A 19,864-nucleotide genomic window follows, 5' to 3' on the forward strand; every position below is an offset into this window, starting at 1 on the left:
AAAAATCCTTTTCTCCAGCATTGCAGTTCCTTATAAAATTACCATAGATCCAGCAATTCTACTTCCTGGTATGTACACAAAAGAACTGAAATAGGACGTTGAAAAGATATTTGTACACTCAAGTTAATAGCAACATTATTCAAAATAGTCAAGAGGCGGAAGCAATCAACATGTCCGCTGGTGGATGAATGGATGAGCAATAGGAGCAGCTTTTCCTCCACTGCGGTCCCAACATACTTGACTTATTCTCTCTGGGAGGCACTCCTCACAAATGGTCTTATACCGTGGGTACTTGTAAATATGCCATGTCTCCTTCACTGGCTGGGAACATCTCTTAGGCAGAAGTGGCTCTCACTCATTTGCCTCTCCACAGCACTCAGAGGAAGGCCTGGAATATGGTAGGTGTCCAGGAATGTTAGGTAAACAGATTGCTAGGTAGTGCCTAAGGTTAAGCATGGTTTGCAATGGGGACAAATTTGCATTATGTGTGGAGACTGTATAGAGTGTGTATGATCTATGAGCTTGTGGTTGGGAGTACACACATGTATGATTTGTAAGGGGGAAGGAGGTTCACGTGTGTGTTCTGTGTGTATATGTGGCATATAAACACAGGAGAAATTCCCTAGGGCTTGTCCTCGCTACATCTTCCATGGCTTTGGCCTCATCTCCCTACGCGGTCCCTGCTTTCCTACCTTAAGTACACATCAGACTCCAGCCCAACGACCCCGTTTTCAATAGCTTTCTCGAAGGACATCATGGTATTCTCTGGCCCCAGCTGTGGAAAAACAGACATCAGGCCCCGTACCTCAGACTTTCTCCTCCCAACCTCCCTTCTATGGTAGTAGGGGAGCTCAGTCAAAAAGCACGTTACAAAGCAGACCTGGGCTCCCTCAGCTGTGTTTTTCAGAGAGCTGGCCTATATTTTCCTCTACCCAGTCTGATTCTGGGGCTCTGCTCAAGTGAGGCAATGTCACTGGGCACAGTAAAGACATAGGGACGGAGAGTTAGTTGACCTGGGTTCCAGTCCAACCTCTACAATTAACTCTATTCTTGTCATCCAAAGCCAACCCCTTTTCATTTCCAAGTGTTCCTCTGGTTCTGAGGTCCCCTAATCTCATCCTTACACCCGATACACACTTGTACTCACCCACGTCCATCATGCTCAGACCTACCATGGGTGCACCTCTATGTCCAAAGAAGTCTGGCTTGGGTCCCAATTTATCCTTCTCCTGAATGCAGGGAGAGTAAGTCCCCAGTGGCACCAAATAGAGATATAAAATAATAATAAAAAAGGGCAATCCAACAGCCACTTGTATAGCTGAAAGAGTTGGAAGGAGGGGGAGTGAAAAAAAAAGGAAAAGAGACCCATCCCAAGCAACTAAGTATCCTAAAGTAGCAGCCAGTAAATACCGAGCAAACGGGTTTCATTGATGTGTGGAATGCCTGATTTACTTTCGATTTCTGTCACATTCCCACTCACTTTCAGTGATTTCAAAGTACAGAACTATCCAAATGTAAGCATTATTATTAAGGCAATATTACTGGGACTGCAAATTTACAACAGAATGAACGATGCCAGCGGTGGGAAGGAAAGGAAGGTCACATTCAGGAACACCTTCTCAGGAGAAGGAGACTGAGCAGTTCTGAGAAAGCCCTGAAGCCTGTCAAGATCAGCCGGGAACGTGCATATACATGAGGCGGCACAGTATAGTGGGAAGGGCACTGGCTGACCAAACTCTGAGTTCAAAGCCAGACATTACCTCTCTCTAATAGTGTGACTAAGCATGTGTTGCTTAACCTCTCGGGGTCTTCAATCTGAAAATGGGGCTATTTTGCTGCTAACTTCTATCTCTGTTGTTAACGACAGTATTGACTCATAATAGGTACTCAATAAATATCAGGTATTTGCTTCTCTCTCTCTCTCTCTCTCTCTCTCTCTCTCTCTCTCTCTCTCTCTCTCTCTCTCTCTCTCACACACACACACACGCACATGTATCATGTCCACAGTACCTGTTATCACTAGCCTTTCCCTAACACTTATCATTACAGACCTGAGGATTTTACCCATTTGTACATTTTCCAGTTACCACATGTGTTTCAATCACTTTCCACTCTAGATCTCCAGCTCTAACCTCTCAACTTTGTGAGTATACTAAATTTCTTCACTCTTCTCTCGTACCATGTCATCTTGTGTCTTCTCATTCTAGCTAAAATTTTAGAAATGAAAAAGAAAAGCATTTTATTTTTCCCTTTACGCTCTTGCCCCAAGACTTTTCCTACCATTCAACCTCCACATGCATGTACACACACACGCACACACATGTACACACGTGTACACACATACACATGTGCACACGTACACACACGTACACACATACAATGGCAACCCCACCATCCCATCATTGTCTCCATCCTCATACAAGGCAGGAGGCAAACATTCCTTGTTTCAAAAACAGGAAAAAGATGTAGAAAGAAGATCCGACTGGTTTCTAGGTAAGGGTGCTGAGAGATTACTCCACTCTCAAAACAGTTTCGTGTACAGCTCTGATTCTCTTTTGTTTCCATGATATTAGGGCAAAGAATGGAGAGAAAACCAGTGGCAGAGGTAGTAGATATTTCTGCTTCTGATCTAAGTCCCCAGGTGTGACAGGGACTCACAGGGGCCTGCTTGGAGTTATTACGATGTAACCAGAGCTATCTGGACCAGTATAAGTTCCTTCGTTGAAACCAGTAACATTTGAATACAAACTAAAAGAAGTGTGACTAGCACCATCGCTCTGGCCAAATTAAATTAAAATAGCTTCTATCCTCCACCCACCCCAATCCATGTCCAGACAGTCAATGTCCAGTGTAACGACATGGAGATAATTCTGCTTTTCCTAGAAGGAGACTCCCTCTTTAGAAGAAGGCCTGTTTGGTCAGGGAAATGCTCTGACAGGCCACGCGGGGTTGTGATTTTGACCACAAAGAGCATGCCTGAGTAACAAGCTCAATGAATGCCAAGGAGGTATTGTGGTGGCTGCCTGCCAAGCTTGTGTTTTGCTGAGTAACAGTATGCAAGCGAAAGCCAGACCTGAAAGGATCAGTCAAGGCTCCCCCCACATGACATACCTTCATGTTCCAAATGGATCAAGTAGAAGGCCACGGGCCAGGAAAGGATAACCATCACGATTATGCTGCTCAGGTGGAGGTAGGGAGCAAAGATCTGGGAGAAAGCCAAAAGTCAGGCTGACCACATCGGAACAAACAGTGCTAGACCTACGGGATGATGCTTACCTTCAGTGAGAGCCCAAATGTCAGCCACCTGTCTTTCCAGTAAATGCTTAAAATCGACATAAAAAACGTGCAAACCCCAATCACCAGCAGAGTCAGGATCTGGGAAAACAAAAATATCTCCTGACTTCCAGGCCCTAGGCTTGCATTAGAACTGTCCTTGGGAATGGTATGTGTGCCTCCACAATGTCACGGACCTCATTTTCCCATCTTTTTAATGGGACCATCCTGCGAATCCCGATATTGGATGGATCGAACCATTTACCTTCTTTGCTCCCAAGTTGTGTAGCACGGCTGGAAAATAATTATACAGCGACGTGGTCTGCTGCCTTTACTAGTTATCATCTCCACCGTCAGCCGGGCCCCCCACATTGCTTGGCGTCTCTCACTCAGTTTCAACCAGGGCCATTACAGATATTCACTGCTTGTTGTTTTTAACTCAATACAATCATAAGTAATTATTTTGTAATTGTCTTTGCAATGTATGTTTTCCCCAAGAGACTGTAAGCTTTATGAGATCAAGGACAATATTTATGATTATGTCCTCTCTGCCTTGCAGAATGTCTGACACATAGTAAACATTCAATAAACAGTTGTTGAACAGATGAAAACTATCTTCCTGCCAGAACACTATATACTTCATAGAGAAAGAACGTTGAGACCAAGCAGACATAAGTTTCACTTCTTCCACTTGAAATATATAGTCATTCTACATCTGTGCTGCATTCTAGAGGGTGCTCAGTTCCTTCCTTTCTATAATCTCTATATCTATTAAAATAATTGAATCCATAATTAAGCCCTCTCACAAAGTAACTCCAAGCCTTGCTGGTATGAGAGGTAACTTGACCAAACATTTAAAGGAAGAAACATTTCCAATCTATAACAAACTCTTCCAGAGAATAGAGAGAGATAACATTTAGTCGCTTAACTCGTGAAGCCAACAAAACATAGACACGTAAACTCAACCAAGATATTACCAGAAAAGAACAAGTCCAGTCATGTGCCATAATAACATTTCAGGCCACAGTCAGCCGCATATATGACGGTGGTCACATAGATTATAAGGGAGCTGAAAACTTTCTATCGCCTGGTGACATCATAGCCATAATTAATGCCATAGAGCAATGCATCAGTCATGGGTTTGCGGTGACACCGGTAAACCAACCTACTGCATTGCTAGTTGTATACAAGTACAGTGCCTTTTCTATGTCTAGATATGTTTAGATACACAAAAACTAATTATTGTGTCACAACTGCCTATGGTATTCAGCACAGTAACATGCTGTACAGGTTTGGAGCCTACAGGAGTGATATGCTGTAGCACAGGGCCTAGGTGTGCAATAAGACTATACCGCTTAGGGATGAGTAAGTGCACTCCATGATGTCTGCACAAAGACAAAATAACTTCAGGTTGCATTTCTCAGGACATATCCCTGCTGTTAAGTGGCGCGCGACTATATAGGCCAACCTCTTCTGTGTACATACATGCAAACACCTGAAATAGCCTATTAGCAAACTAAATGCATCACAACACAAAGGTTTAATTATCAAATCAGACTCACATGAATCTCATGTGATTCTGTGATCTTAGTCAACCTTAACTAGCGATTGAAAAAGTGCAGGCAATTACAAGGTACAAATAAAACACTTTCCCTTGGAGAAATCTGATCCTGTCAAATGCCGCTACTCGTAAAAAGTTCTTTCCTCCCCTGTATTAGGATACGTTCTGTCTGATCTTGGACTTAAAATGTGAGGTGTGCTCTGAGCAAATAGGTGGAAACATTGCTTCAAAGATGGAATCTTTGTCGTTATGGAGCATCTGTATCATATATCCCATTAATTATACAACTCCAGCCAGCCAAGTCTCCACCCTACAAAGCTGTAATTTCCAGGTTTCTTTTCAATAAGCAACCCAGATATTCCAGGTTATATCCTGCTAGAAATTTTCATAGATAAGGACTCATTATCTTTGGCTAATAAATACCTTTCGTGTATTCTCCAGGAGTTTTGACTGAGATCATTCATTGCTCTCTGAGCATCCCTAGGTAGAAGGGGGATAGGTCATAGTCTTGCGGCTAACCCTTTCCTTCCAGGTTTACTCTGAGTACACTAAACTAAAACTCCAAGCCCTACAGAATCTCCCTTGCTCATAGAAGCAGACTCTCCTCCAAAGTTTTATAAGCCTAGTCCTCACGGTTTGAAGGCCCAACCAAGGTAGTTACCTTCCAAGGAAATCCAACCCTTATCCTACTCCACCTCCATTACCTCTCATTGCCTGCACACTTATAACTGGAATGAGATCCCAGAATGCCTCAAAAAATGAAGGCTTTGTTAATTTATATTAACAAAAACCACATAGACTGGGCCGGCCCAGTGGCTCAGGTGGTTAGAGCTCCATGCTCCTAACTCCGAAGGCTGCTGGTTCAATTCCCACATGGACCAGTGGGCTCTCAACCACAAGGCTGCCAGTTCAATTCCTCGACTCCCGCAAGGGATGGTGGGCTCCGCCCCCTGCAACTAAGATTGAACACGGCACCTTGAGCTGAGCTGCCACTGAGCTCCTGGATGGCTCACTTGGTTGGAGCTCGTCCTCTCAACCACAAGGTTGCCGGTTCGACTCCCGCGTGGGATGGTGGGCAGCGCCCCCTGCAACTGGCAACTGGACCTGGAGCTGAGCTGCGCCCTCCACAACTAAGACTGAAAGGACAACAACTTGACGCTGAACAGCACCCTCCACAACTAAGATTGAAAGAACAACAACTTGACTGGAAAAAAGTCCTGGAAGTACACACTGTTCCCCAATAAAGTCCTGTTTCCCTTCCCCAATAAATAAAAAGAATTACTGGTAAATGAATCTCAATTAAAACAACAACATCAACCACATAGACTATGTGTGGGAATGGATCCTAAGGGTGCCACACGAGGAGAAAAAACATACAAGTAATTTTAGATTGGGCTAAATCTATGTGCACCTCCTAGAGCTTCTGAATTCAGTATACCATAATCCAGACGGTCTAGATGAATCTTAAATTGGTTCTAATTGTTTCTTTGGTTATTTGAAACCTTGGCTCAACAGTGGCTTATGCTTAATGAAATTGCGATTCAGCAATTTATTGGTGTTACATAGAAGAACATATCCAAACATTTAGTGAGAAATGTTTGCTGGAATGCTATCACCAACAATAAGCTAACCACTCCGTCATGTTCTATAGGAAGTCTCAGAGGACATTTAAAAATACACTGGTGGGGAAGGTGTCGGCATCCATGAAAAGCACTGTAGTGGCTATCCTCTATGCCTGAATAAAGGAGAGGGATGCTGCCACTGAAATTGGCTTCCTGATTTCAAAGGCAATGATGCGATCCTGCTGCGGCAGAGGCCATGTAGCAGCAGAAGCAAGATAAGCATGGATTCTACAATAGGGACATGCCTGGAATGGTTATCAGAATGGCTTATTGCACTGGGATTCTTTGTAGTGATTAACTGATCATGGTGTCCCAACTCAAAAACAGATGATCTCAATAACACCTATTTGTTCACTTCTAAATCGACATTCTTTCCATAGAAGATCTTATGACTTCAATTTTCATCCTTTCTAATAACTCTCAAATTTATATGTCCAGTTCCTATGTCTCATTTGAATAAGAAGAAACTTAAGGGGAATGCTTGGAGAGTCTGACATGTTCCTGGCTGTTAGGAAACACAAGGTGAGGTATCAAACCCAGCCTGAAACAGTCCATAAATAAGCAAGCGGCGGGAGCTGCTCAAGCCCAGGGCAGAACGAAGTGAGGGAGGCCACCTGGGAAACGAGCTACATGTTCACAGACGGTGGGGCAAAGATGCCTCCTTCTGGGAACCAGATACGGATACTCTGAAAGGAGCCTTGCTGGTGTCATTTTAAAAAGATCTAAACTAATGGACTTCAGGGGGTATAGGAAGAGAAGCACTGACTCCTCTGAGAGAGCTGCAGCCCAGGTTCTCAGCAGACGGGTCTCTGAAAACACACAGAGCAAAAGCCCGTGGGGAAAACAGCCAACGACTGTGCGTTTACCTGGCCCTGATGGCATCAGCCCCAAGGGACCCTCTTGGCCTTCCTTGCAGGACTGTGTTCTTTCATCCCATCTCCTCTTTCCCTGAGCACGCTTTTGGTGGAAGAGAGGTAAAAGGAGCATCTCGCTCTCTCCACCAGTGCAGGCTTCCAGGCCAGGGTCAGGCCCGAACGGAGTGGGGAAGTCTGATAGAGTTGGAGTTCGGGTTACTACAATGAACGAAAATTTGTAATGACTGAAATGAGAGTCTTCTTGGGACTATAAAGCATTGAGATAGTAATGGAGTTTGCCTGTGATTTTATTGGGATGGGAAGAACAGAGTCACAGAGTAAGTTTTATAAAGAGCAGTGATAAAAGATAAATTGGAGCTCCTTTAGTAAATCAGTTGCATCTGTTAGAAATTTAATGATTTCAATTAAAACAGTGTAAATAGATCTCTTCTTTCTCAGGGGAACAATGAAGGAAGTGTGTCCTTAACACTGAGTGCTAAAGCGAACATTCAGTCCTGGTCTCAGGTCTCCTATGAAGAGTCAGATGTCCTACCTTATGACACCAATGCAGGTGTAGCTCATTGCCTTCCCAGATCAACAAAAATCCAAGTATCTGAAAAAACAAAGAAGGAAAAGGAGGTTATTTTGAAATCACCGAGTTGCAGCCCACAGCACTGTTCTGAAGTCAACACGACTTTCGCTACGTTCACTTCTCGCTGTACTCGCACCTTTCAGCCTCTAGAAGTCTGCCACGCTGCTCCTCTGCTTGAAAAGCTCTTCCTCCCCAGGCCACTGACCCTTCAAAGCCTATACCTACATCGCCTCCTATTTGTTTCTTTCATCAGCACCTCCAACAAGAATTAATTATCCTTTCTGGGATTCCTTCACAACCACCACACTGATGTCCTTCCTGAGTTGCCACCAATTTCTTTTCCCTGTGATGGGGCTTATTTCTGGTATTATTAGACCCATTTATGAGAGAGTACAGGTCAGGGGCCACCCCTTCCAACGGTCATGGAGAAGCTCTTTCTTGAGAAGCCAGTATTGTTGTTACAATTGTTGACCATTATTAGTAACACCAGTATTTAGTCAATAAATCTTAGTCAGATTTGTATATAAATCTAGCCAGTCACCAAGTCAATGTGGAGAAGAAAACTGAAAACTGGAGTCCTCAGATGCTTGGGATGTTACTGAGAGTTGGAATGTATACGGATGGCACTTACCTTTCTTCTCAAAATAATTTAATGTATATTATTTCATTGCTTCTTTACCCAGGCCTATCTAATACCATTGTCTGAAATGATATGCCCATTTTCGTTTGAAAGAAATTAAACTGAGTCTCAGAAGAGTTATATGACTTGACCAAGGCTACAAAGTAACGTAAAGAAAGAGGTGGAAATAGAACCCAGGTCTCCCTCTTTGTTCACTATTGTTGCCATTGTATGTATTCAATCAAAGGGAGGGTAGAGGAGGAAGTTTGTTAAAATATATGTCTTACTGGGCAGCAGAACTCATTCCCAGCTTAGAAGCGAAAACATTTCGTGTTTATTGTATAAGAGAGCAGTACAATTCAGTGGCCAGAGCCTGGCCCAGAGCACATCCCTCAATGCTTCGTCCCCATTATCAGGTCGTGTCTAACCGGTCTCTCTGCCTAGTCACCCTCCATGCCACAACTTCCAGGATGACTTACCTAAAACGTTAACCTGATTTCTACTAAATGTCTTAACCTTACTTTTCAGGCCTTCCAAAAGCTGTCACAAGCCTATCTTTTTAGCCATGTTCCCTATTATTCTTCATTATGCCCCACATGCTAACAGAACTGACCTTTCCCTATTATATTTTCATACCTCATATTTTTCTATTTGCCAACTTTGTCATGATGTTCCCTCAGCCTGGAACGTTCTTCCCCATCCCCATATACACAAGTCCAAATTCAATATCCCTTTACCATCCCACTCCAGGGCCACCTCTTCCAAGAAGCCTTACTTAATCCTGTTGACAGAAGTCACCACTTTGTTCTCAGAACCCATGCAGAACTTTATTTAGGACTCGCTGTAACAATTATAATGGTCTGTCGTGTTAGTTATTTTTGTCTATGCCATAGACAGTTGCCATACTAGATTTTAAGCGACCATTATGACTCATTGATTTAAGAGACTATGCCAATTTACATTTTATACCTATCACTTTGAAGTGCCCTGCATGAAAACATAAATTGCTCATGTTTTGTTGATCTCTGTATATTCAGTATTTATCACGCTTAATGATTAATAAATTTTGTTGAAAAAAATTAATACAAATGGCAACTGATTTTGGGGTTGGGTTTTTCTGTATCAGACAGGCAATCTGGAGACAAGGAATCGTGAAATAAGAGACCAACATATATGCCCAATGTATAAGTGGTCACTGAAAAACTCCAATTACCTAAAAGTTATTCTCCCATAAGCTCTTCGCTTCCACGGACTTTTTTGTCTTGCCTGGCCTGAATTTCTCCCCCTACCTGTAACAACAGAGGCAGGGTCATTACTGCCAGAAGACTTTTGCTAAAATGTAATTTGCATCTGGACTAGCAGATTGGCATTTCCACATTGTAACAGGTTTAAAAAAACTACCGTGTTTCCCCGAAAATGGCCAGACAATCAGCTCTAACGCATCTTTTGAAGCAAAAATTAATATAAGACCCAGTGTTATGTTTTATGTTATGTTATGTTATGTTGTGTTGTGTTATGTTGTGTTGTGATGTGACGTGATGTGATGTGATGTTATTAGACCCGGTCTTATAGTAAAATAAGACCTAGTCTTATATTATATTAGACCTGGTCTTATATTATAGTAAAATAAGACAGATTCTTATATTAATTTTTGCTCCAAAAGACGCATTACAGATGATTGTCCGGCTAGGTCTTATTTTCAGGGAAACATGGTAGTTAATTTGTAAGGCCCAGAAAGATTGATTCTCAGGAGATGGGCTATGAAATGAGGTAGTCCAATGTGTAAAGGTACTGCTAATGCAAAACTGTGGGTGTCCAAAATAACAATGTTGAGTGAACCATAAAATAGGCTACGAAATAGGGAACAGAAGAATGATGTTCTGCCACTCTTTCAAAGGGTCAAAGTGCATCCTCTAATAGCACAAGTCTTTTTTTCTCCATGTATCCCTCATGTCTAAAATTCAAGCAGCTAATATAAACCCCAACTCTGCTAACAGAAGAGTGATCTTTGAGTCTGTGGGCTCCCAGCACCAATGGACCACCATACCATAGACAGTAGCGTCGTGAAGCCACTCAGGAAGGGAGTGGTAGAAATGGGAAACATTACTCACCAACAGCAATGAAGAGTAGGCAGCCAGAATCCCAAATAAACTCAGCAAAAGAAGGGACCAGAAGAACCAGAATCCTGTGCCTAGAAAAACAACCCTGCAAGAAAGGTGTTGCAATCCTTAAAATATAGCAGGAAATAGTAGCATCTTTGTCAAAGATGAGAGACAAGATTGAAGTAGATGAGGCATAAGAAATCAGAGGGAGATAAGAAGAAAAGCAATTTGGGAACATATCTGTGAAGAGTTTTGGGGATAGTCAGTTAGGAGTTTTAACTTCGTGCTACAGGCAATTGGGTACTTTAATAGGGGTTCTCTATAAGTGGTATGATATTTTAATGTTACTTAGAATATATACTAAAAAAATTATTTACGCTTTAAAAAATCAGTATACTAATACAGAAATTTTGAAATGCCAACAGAGAACAAGTCACCCATAAGTTCACTACCTTAATAAAAGGAATATTTTCCATTTTGGCAAGTTCTTTGTCAATGCGCATGTATATTTTCTTACATAATTGCAGTTATTGGCACCATACTAATTGCTCTGTTCTGCATAAGAGATTTGGGCCCATAAACACTCCCGATGAGTTCTTTTCCTCAAGTATTTTATGAGAGAAAATTGTGAATGATTTGCTGTACTTGATCTAGGTATCACATGTCAGATAATTTAGACTCTTCATGTCAAAATAACAGAAATTACCTCCTCTCTATGTAAAACATGGAGAAATTATATTTTAACAATATGTAGATGAGTGAACATATAACCACATTAGAAATAAAAAAGAAAGTTCTCTTTAGTCAGGGGCTATTAGACACACCAAGAAGAAAGAAACAGGGAAACAATCATCCTAGTGACAGCAATCCCAGATCAAGACAATGGCAAGAGTATTCTGTAGGAGATGACGTCATAACCTGGAGTCAGAAAACAAGTAAGGAAAGTCAACAAATGAACATAATGAAGCCAAAGTAATAGGATAACTTGCACCCAAAAAATGTAATTCATAAAACCACAAAATATATATTTATGATCTTCAGAACTTCCAGTCCATATGACAGAGGAGGTAATCAAAGTGCTTACTTCCTCCCACCGCATCAAAATTAAAACTATAGAACAACCACCTTGAGAACCATCTGAAGACTAGCTGAGCAGAACTCCTGTAACTAAGGATAAAAAGAAGTCATGTCAACACTGGTAGGAGGGGTGGTCCCACACCCACATGTAGAGGTTAAGAATCAGAAGGAATATCTCTGTTATAGAGGTCCCCCCTGAGGAGCGAGGGGTCCCAGCCACACACTGGGCTCCCCAGCCAGGAGCACCAGGGGCCAGGAAGAGAAGTCCTCACAACAACTGGCTGGGAAAATCAGCAAGATTGCATCCAGTGAGACGGAGGGCTGCGGTACACCCACGTGTCCTCTTAAAGGGCCCGAGCACAGATTCACTCACTCATAAACTCAACCTAACCTCCAGAAAAGAGATAGCATCTCGAAAATTGCCAAGACATATGGGGAGAAACTGAATTTCCTGGTTTCAGGCTGAGGGCAAGAGGGACCGCTCTCTGTGACTAAAATGCCCACAGGTGCCATTGTTCCTTTGCTAGGCCATCCTCCTACAAGTCAGCAGGTGAAGGCAGGCAACAAATCTGAGTCTCCATTAACCTGGCTAACAAGACACTGACCCAACCAGGGTGATTCTCTGAGACCCGACCCCACCCAATTCACAGGCACAGCTAAACCTCAGTCAGAGGCTAATCCACATAAGCAGGTGGCCAGTCCCATGCTGCAGACATTCCTAAAATCTCTCAAAAGTCCACAAACCCCAAAAAAGCAGTGGCTGGCCTCAGCGTGCCCTGTACCTCTTGCTAAGCAGCCTCAAGCCCAGCACTAGTGGACTCTGGCCTCGGTTCACAGCTTACCCACTCCCAGGTGCCTCCAAATCCAGAACAAGCAGCTAGCAACTGGAGATCATTCAGTAGCTCCTAAAACATGGCCCCAGAGCAGACAGGGCCCAGGCAGCAGCTAACTTTGGCCTTCACTGGAGACCCTACCCAAAGACCCCAGAAACAACACACCTGGTGGCTGGCTTCAGACCACACCAGAGCACCACACTATTAGTGCCACAAATGACACACCCAAAGGGAAGACTAGGCAGACACTAGAGCCCCACTCTAAGGGGTCAGCCCCCACACTACAGTTCATCTGCTGTAGTCACAGCCAGTCAACCTAAGGATCAGTACCACCCACTGATGTGTCAACAGCAATCAATGATCAACTATAACAGGAGGGCGTGCACAATCCACGCGAAGAACAAACCTGGAGCACCTGGCTCAGGGAACCAGGGAGACTGTGCCACTGGGCCCATAGGACACCTTCTACGTTTAAGGCCACCCAGCCAAGATGGGGAGAAAAAGCAAATCTACTGAATATGTAGAAACAAACACAGGGAGGCAGCCAAAATAAGGAGATAAAGAAGCATGTCCCAAATGAAAAAACAGGACAAAACTCAGAAATAGAACTAAACAAAATAGAGCCAAATAATCTACCAGATACAGAGTTCAGAACACTGCTTATAAGGATGCTCACTGAACTTACGGGGAAGAATAGATGATCTCAGTGAGAACTTCACAAAGAGATAGGCAACATAAAAAAGGAGATGGAAAACATAAAAAGAATCAGTCAGAAATGAAGAATGTAATAACTGAAATGAAGACCACATTATTAGATGCAGGAGAGAATCAAATCAGTGATTTGGAGGACAAGTTCGTGGAAAACACCAATCAGAACAGCAAAAAAAAAAATAGTTTAAGGGACCTCTGGGGATAACATCAAGCATAACAAAATTCACATCATAGGGATACCAGAAGGAAAAGAGAAAGAAGGGATTGAAAACCTATTTGAAGAACTAATGATGGAAAACTTCCCGAACATGTCAAAGGAAACATACATACAAGTCCAAGAAGTGCAGAGTCCTAAACAAAATGAACCCAAAGGGCTCACAACAAGACATATCATAATTAAAATGCCAAAGGTTAACAAAAGAGAATATTAAAAGTGGAAAGAAAAAAAGCTGTTAGTTATGTACAAGGGAGTTCCCATAAGATTGTCAGCTGATTTCTCAACAGAAACTTCCAGACCAGGAGAGATTAGCGTGAAATATTCAAAGTGATAAAGCAAGGACATATAATCAAGATTACATTACCCAGCAAAGCTATCATTTATAATTAAAAGACAGATAAAGTGCTTCCCAGACAAGAAAAAGCTGAAGGAGTTCATCACCATCAAACCAGTATTACAAAAAAAGTTAAAGGAACTTCTTTAAGAAAGAGAAGAAAAAAATAAAATATATGAATAAGAAAATATTGCAAAGAAAAAAATTTCTCATTGACAAAGGCAAACACATAATAAAAGCAGTAGATCAACCAACACTGAAGCTGGCATAAAAGTTAAAAGGCAAAAGTGGGAAGATCGTGTGTAATTACACTAAATTTAGGTATACACATGAACACACATACATACAAAAGAAGTAAAAAGTAATGACAAAAAAATAAACATGGAGGGGGTCTGAGTAAAAATGGTAGTGATTTTTTACTATGTTTGAACTTAAGTGACCATCAACTTAAAATAGGCTGCTGTAAACATAGCTTGGTATATATGAGCACGTGGTAACCATAAACCAAAAATCTACAAGAGTTATATAAGAAATAAAGAGAAAGAAATCCAAATACAACACTACAGAAAGTCATCAACATACAAGAGAAGAGAGCAAGAGAATAAGAAAAAAACAGAGAACTACAAAAACAGTAAAATAGCAATAACTACATCTTTATCAATAATTACATTAAATGTAAATGGAGTAAAGGCTCCAACCAAAAAAAAAAAAAAACAAATGGATAAATAATATGGGGTCCACACATCCAATGGAATATTAGTCGGCCATAAAAAAGAATGAAATCTTACCACTTAAAAAACATGGATGGTCTTAGTGAAATAAGGCAGACAGAGAATGACAAATACTATATGATTTCACTTGTATGTGGAATATAAAGAACAAAATAAATGAACAGACAAAACAGAAGGAGACTCATAGATACAGAGAACAAACTGATGGTTGCCAGATGGAAAGGGGGTTGGGGGACTGGGTAAAAAAAGTGAAGGGATTGAGAAGTACAAATTGGCAGTCACAAAATAGTCACGGGGATGTAAAGTACAGTATGGGAAATACAGTCAATAATAACTATATAGTGTCAGATGGGTGAAAGATATTCGTAAGTTATGTAAATGTCTAACCACTATGCTGTACACCTGAAAATAATATACTATTGAATGTAAACTGTAATTTAAAAATTTTTTTAAACATCTTTACAAATATAAAGGAAGGACTCACACATAACAGGAATTGGATGTTTTTAACACAAGCACAGTGATTATCAAAACAATCAGAGATCTTAAAAATAACACAGAAATTGGGCTGAATAGCAGTCTAGATACAGCCAAAATAATTCATCAAAAAGCCTAAACAGGTAGTGATGACTTTGCTTTCCAAGGGAGGAAAGAAAGTTAATGTTTGCCATTTATTGGTGCTTTTGTCTTTTTTAATAATTTCCGGCCACAATAGATTTTTTTCACTCCCTTTCAACCTAAAAGGTCTTCTTTTGTGTATTCAATCACATGAAATTTTACTATCAGTTTAATTCAGCTCAAACCTCACTAAACTCAAGTGAAGTTCTCAAAGGAAGATTTTTTTTCTCTCTCTCTTTTACTCTCTCCTTTTTCTACTTCTGCCTGGTTCATTCACCTGCCCTCATTCTTGGTGGTGGTGATGGTGTAACAAAAAGAAATGAGAAAAATAAAAATGAATGTGCTTAAGTAAATGCCCATACCAAATGCAGTGGGAATTGAAAAAGGGTCTTTCACAGCTATCCCTTCTTTAAACTGGGAACATACAGCTGCTGCTGACCATACAATAGGCTCATTCTACATGGATTGTCCAACTTAAGCTTCTTCTGAGTTAGGATTTTCAAGTAGTTTTCTCTCTGCTCTGGGCCAATATTTTATATCCTTAGGAGCATAATCACGCCCCCATTTTAAATACAGGCCTTCTCATTCAACTGAGAGAGCCTCTGTGGGGGCAACCTCCTCATCTAAATCCACATTCTTTGTACTCATGTTTAAAGAAATCTTCCAGGACTCCTTCCCTACTTCCAATAGCTGCAAGGTACAGCTCTCTTGCATCTTCTCCCAATATATACCCTACATAACACGATGCTTTATATTAGCACCACCAATTGTCAGCTGACAGTAACGCTGAAAAAAAAAACAAAAAGAAAAAACACTTGTGGTGAGGCATTGGGAACTTTCAAATAGCAAGGAATGAGAAGACAAGTCTAACCACAGAACACACTTCGGGGGTGGGGGGAAAGGAGAAGTGACAGTTACCCCATCAAAAGTTCTGCTCTACCTCTCCTTATCTAAGAGGAACAACTAGAAAGGTTGGACAATATTTCTTTTAACATTTAAATGAATCAGAAAGCCAACTGGCAGTGAGGAGCTATGGATCCAAGATCCAAATCATAAAAGAAATCCAGAGACATAACTTGGCATTTGGGATAATTTTTCTCTAGAAATGGCTGAGATACAGGAAGGAGTGGTTTCTGTATCTTGCAGCAGTAGCAGGACAAAGAGGGGAGAAGAATAATCTGATAAACACTATAAAGTTGATTTGGGACCTTCCAGGGGTACATCCTAGGAGTAAGCACAAACTAGAAACAGACTTTTCTGGGGAAACGAATCCTAGCTTTGAACCATCTAAACATGTGAAAATGGATTAAGGTGACTAGGACTTGCTAATACCCCTAGTTACCTGCCAGAGTTACTCTCTGAGAGGACATAACGTAATTCTCTGAAATTACCCATACAACATTTTATGTACAATGTCTGGTGCTTAAGCAAAAGCAATGAGGCGCGCTAGGAGAGGAGACCACATTATATAAACGCCAAAAGAAACAATGGACAACATAAAAAGATCGTCAGCAAATCTAGAGAACAGAGGTATCAGACACTGACTTCTAAACAACTATCCTTAAAATGTTTGGACTGGGATAAAATTAGAATTTCAGCAGATAACTATAAAAGAGAGGATCAATTAAGAATTTTAGAATGGAAAATATAGCAATAAATATTAAGAATTCGGTGAATGGATTTAATAGCAGGTAAGACAAAGCCTAGAAGAATTTGTTAAACAAAAGGTAAAAAACAAAACCAAGGCTGAAACAGAGACACTTGGAAAATATATACGGAAAATACAGAAGAAAGGCTAAGTCAGGGGATAAAGAGAGAAGGTCTAATATACATAAAATCGAAGTCTCAAAAATAGAGGCAATAGAAAATAGGGTAAAAGCAATACTTGAAAGATAATGGCTGAGAACTTTTCCAAAATTATTAAAATATTGTATTAGTCTGGGATCACTCAGAATTGGATTTATTGTAGAGATTAGACCTTACAATATTACAGAAGTTGCTAAAGAAGGTTATGTAAGGCTGTTACATCTGTTCTGATATTTGGCCTAAAGTTGCCAGAAATCAGACAGGCCAGCAGTTGGGGAAGAAAACTGAACACAACGTATGAGAGAACTGAAACCCATGAGGAGGAACTAGACCCACAGGGACAAACTGAAACACATGTGGACAGACTGGAACCCACAAAGACACACAGAAAGCATGGAACCTGAGCCGATCTATCACCGTGTGGAGAGTTTAGCTAAGCTACTCCATGGTATTGCTGCCTTGCATCCATGTTGTTTGGCTGAACAGCCTCCAGGGACCTGAAAGTGACACTAGCCCCCTCAGGGAAGTGAATACCTTACACAGCAAGTTCCTGGAATGACTTGAGATCAAACAGTCTCCCCTGCTTCCCAGCACCCATGCTTTATGTACCCTAAGTAAGGCCCCCGTGGGGCTTAACAAAACCCCCCTCTTCCAGTTGGAATTGACCAGTTGGGCCCTAGCCCAGGAACCCCAAAGCACTACACCCACGGACCGTAATACATGCACGTGCCCCAGATCCTGCTTCTTTCTCTCTTTGCGATCTACCTTCACCTCCCAGTGTGGCCCCTCAAGGCGTGCCGTGTACTTCCTCCAGGACCTATGACTAATGACCTTCTCTATTTCAATTTCTCTCGTGGTCTGCTATTGAATCTCCACTTACCATGATTATTGCCTAGAATCACCATCCAGCACCCTGTGCTCCACTTAACAAATGTTTACTAAACAAAATCATAACAGTGCCTCCACCCTTAATGATTAAGGTAACCTACAAGGCAAACCTGGTGCCTTTCATCATTGAGCTGCATGTTTTTCTGGCCCAAGACATGAAGAAGCTGAAGAATATCTGGCAGGAGAACGTGGGCCCAGGTGCCGCCCACGCCAACTAAGTGAACTACTAGATATTGGCAGTGCCTGAAGGCTGCTATAATGTCTGGGCCCACAACTAATCTTCAGAGTGCAAAAAATTAGCTTCTGATTCACCTCCCACTTCCAAATGTTATGCAGAGTTCTCCTGTGACTAATCCTAACCCAATCCTCAATATAATATAACCTCAATATAATATAACCAATCTTCAATATAACCTCAATAGAATAAAGGCCATATATGACAAGCCCACAGCTAACGTCTTACTCAACAGTGAAAGGTTGAAAGCTTTCCCTCTAAGATTAGGAAGAAGACCCACTCTCACAACTCCTATTCAAGATAGTACTGGAAATCTTAACCGGAGCACTTAGGCAAGAAAAAGAAATAAAAGGCATCAGAATCGGAAACAAAGAAGTAAAACTGTCTCTATTTGCAGGTTACATCATTTTATATATAGAAAATCCTAATGACTTCACAAAAAAACTGTAGATCTAATTAATGAATTCAGTAAAATTACAGGATACAAAAATCAATATACAACAATCAGTAGCATTTTAATACTCATGGGGAGTGAAATACAGTATGGGGAATATAGTCCAAGATGTTGTAAAAACTATACATGGTGTCAGATGGGTACTAGAATTATCAGGGAATCACTTCATAAATTATATGAATCCCTAACACTGCACTGTACACCTGAAACTAATATAAAATAATACTGAATGTCAACTATTATATACTGGGGATGCCAAAAAAATGTACACAAGTGGACACTTTGGTGAATGTTGCTCAAGCAGTAGTTCGCCATAATCAGAAGTGTCTGGGGGCTGCCAGTTAGTTCAGTTGGTTAGAGCACAGTGCTCTTAACAACAAGGTTGCCGGTTCGATCCCCACGTGGGCCACTGTGAGCTGCACCCTCCACAACTAGAAAAACACAAATAAATAAATAAGTTTTTTTAAAAAAAGTGTCTCGACACTGATTGTAACCACTTTGAGCACCTCTTGTAATTGCAGAAGTTAAACGTGACTTGTATTCATCTTTTGTCATCAGTACTTTTGAGTATTACAATTTTAATACAGGTTTCCTTTCTTAAAAGGTGTATACATTTTTTTGGCACACTCTGTATAACGAACTCATACAACTCAATGGGGAAAAAAATCCAGTTAAAATATAGGCAGAGGATCTGAATAGACATTTTTCCAAAGAAGACATCCAAATGGCCAACAGCTAGATGAAAATGTGCTTAGTATCACTAATCATCAGAGAAATGCAATCAAAACCACATTTGTTAGGACAGCTAGTTACAAACAAACAGACAAACAAAAAACAAGAGATAACAAGTGGTGAGAATGTGGAAAAAAAGGAACCTTGTGCACTGTTGATGGGATTGTAAATTGGTGCAGCCACTATGGAAAACAGTATGGAGGTTCCTCAAAAAATTGAAAATAGAACTGCCATATGATCCAGCAATTCCACTTCTGGGTATTTATCTAAAGGAAACAAAAACACTAAATCAAAAAGATATATGCACCCTGATATTCATTGCAGTTATTATTTACAGTGGAAACATCCTAAGTGTCCATCAGTGGATAAAAGAATAAAGAAAATGTGGTGTGTACACACACACACACACACACACACACACACACACAGAGGAATATTATTCAGCTATAAAAAAAAAGAAAACTACTGCCATTTGCAATAACATGAATGGACTTTTAGGGCATTATGAGTGAATAGTGAAAGTGAATAGAGTAAGTGAAATAGGCCAGAGAGAAAAAGACAAATACTGTACGATTTCACTTCCATGCAGAATCTAAGAAAAACAA

General features: G+C 41.0%; 1 protein-coding gene across 1 annotated transcript in view; it reads right to left on the reverse strand.

Moving 5' to 3' along the window:
* Positions 1–19,864, reverse strand: part of GDPD4 (glycerophosphodiester phosphodiesterase domain containing 4) — a 68,466-nt gene that overhangs the window by 43,216 nt on the left and 5,386 nt on the right. Inside the window, exons 3-9 of the mRNA XM_033118936.1 lie at positions 10,633–10,726; positions 7,864–7,923; positions 3,277–3,375; positions 3,112–3,205; positions 2,133–2,207; positions 1,173–1,318; positions 693–775 (exon numbers count right to left, since the gene is read on the reverse strand). Coding sequence (XP_032974827.1) covers positions 693–775; positions 1,173–1,318; positions 2,133–2,207; positions 3,112–3,205; positions 3,277–3,375; positions 7,864–7,923; positions 10,633–10,726 — 651 coding nt within the window. The remainder of the gene's footprint in view (positions 1–692; positions 776–1,172; positions 1,319–2,132; positions 2,208–3,111; positions 3,206–3,276; positions 3,376–7,863; positions 7,924–10,632; positions 10,727–19,864) is intronic.

Source organism: Rhinolophus ferrumequinum, chromosome 11 (genome assembly GCF_004115265.2).
Source record: "Rhinolophus ferrumequinum isolate MPI-CBG mRhiFer1 chromosome 11, mRhiFer1_v1.p, whole genome shotgun sequence".
Taxonomy (NCBI): Eukaryota; Metazoa; Chordata; class Mammalia; order Chiroptera; family Rhinolophidae; genus Rhinolophus; species Rhinolophus ferrumequinum.